Source organism: Herpailurus yagouaroundi, unplaced genomic scaffold (genome assembly GCF_014898765.1).
Source record: "Herpailurus yagouaroundi ecotype Mexico unplaced genomic scaffold, PumYag 203, whole genome shotgun sequence".
Taxonomy (NCBI): Eukaryota; Metazoa; Chordata; class Mammalia; order Carnivora; family Felidae; genus Herpailurus; species Herpailurus yagouaroundi.
Window position 1 is genome coordinate 1,987,213 of NW_024412434.1, and position 918 is coordinate 1,988,130.

The window sequence follows — 918 nt, forward strand, 5'->3', positions numbered from 1 at the left end:
AAAAAATCTTTTTTTTTTTTTTTTTTTTTTTTTTTAAGTTTTTAACGGAAATAGGGAACTGCCAATTGGGGTCAATTTATAAGTTTCCGGGGAAAGCTGATACATGCCAACCCTGTTAACTAACTCTAGGTAGAGACTGATTCCAAAATGGGATTCACTCCTTCCTCATTTAAACCAAGGATCATCCATTCCCTTCGCCTTTTAAAGGACAAACGAGCTCACTCTGATCGTGCACAACTTGGCTTGTAGCTACGTTCAGACAGTGCCTGGAACGCAGGCTTTCGGGCCGCCCCCGCCCCAGAACTGGCCGCTCAAGTCTGGACGAGGGCCAGCTCCTGTCACCTCGCGACCTGCGCCCCTGTGCCCCCACGGTACTCCCGAGCCGCCCGCCGGCAAAGTTTCCCCGCCGCTCACTCGGGGGTACATCCGAGGGGGCCACTCGGGGTCGGGAGGACCCCGAGCTCCCGGGTTACGGAGACGAAGACATCGTCCTGCCCTGGTTACAGAAGCAGGCTGAGAAAGCAAAAGCAGCCTCGGCCGTACAGACGCCCGGTTGTGCAGGCAGAGCACCGCGGATGCAGGCGGGGTGCGGGGACGTCAGAAGGGGGCTCAGCGAGGTCCCCGCCCCGCCACCCGGACTCGCCCGCACTCACCGTCGATGTTCTCCCGGTCGCTTATGTGCTGCAGGTTGCAGCCCGTGTCCTCGCGGCTCAGGTCCGTGTCGGGTCGATAGGACTCCAGTCGGGAGTGGGCATTCCTCCGGAGCTTGGGGCTGGACGACACGCAGCACGAGGTAGTGTTCCCCATCTTCGGTGGCCCCCCGACTCTTGCTGCTCTCGCCTTCCTCCCCGTCCCCGGGCGCGGGGCGCGGGCGGCGGGGGCGTGAAGGGGAGGCCCGCCCGCCCGCCGCCGCGGGAG

At 61.3% G+C, this 918-nt stretch overlaps 1 protein-coding gene across 5 annotated transcripts in view; it reads right to left on the reverse strand.

Annotated features, from left to right (window-relative positions):
* Positions 1-918, reverse strand: part of CCNY (cyclin Y) — a 331,023-nt gene that overhangs the window by 235,378 nt on the left and 94,727 nt on the right. Inside the window, exon 1 of one of the 5 annotated variants that reach the window (XM_040450997.1) lies at positions 654-912. The exons of the other annotated variants lie outside the window; for them this stretch is intronic. Within the exon in view, the coding sequence (XP_040306931.1) occupies positions 654-807 (154 nt within the window). The 5' untranslated portion in view covers positions 808-912. Of the gene's footprint in view, positions 1-653; positions 913-918 lie in introns of those variants that run through there. 5 annotated transcript variants of the gene reach the window in all.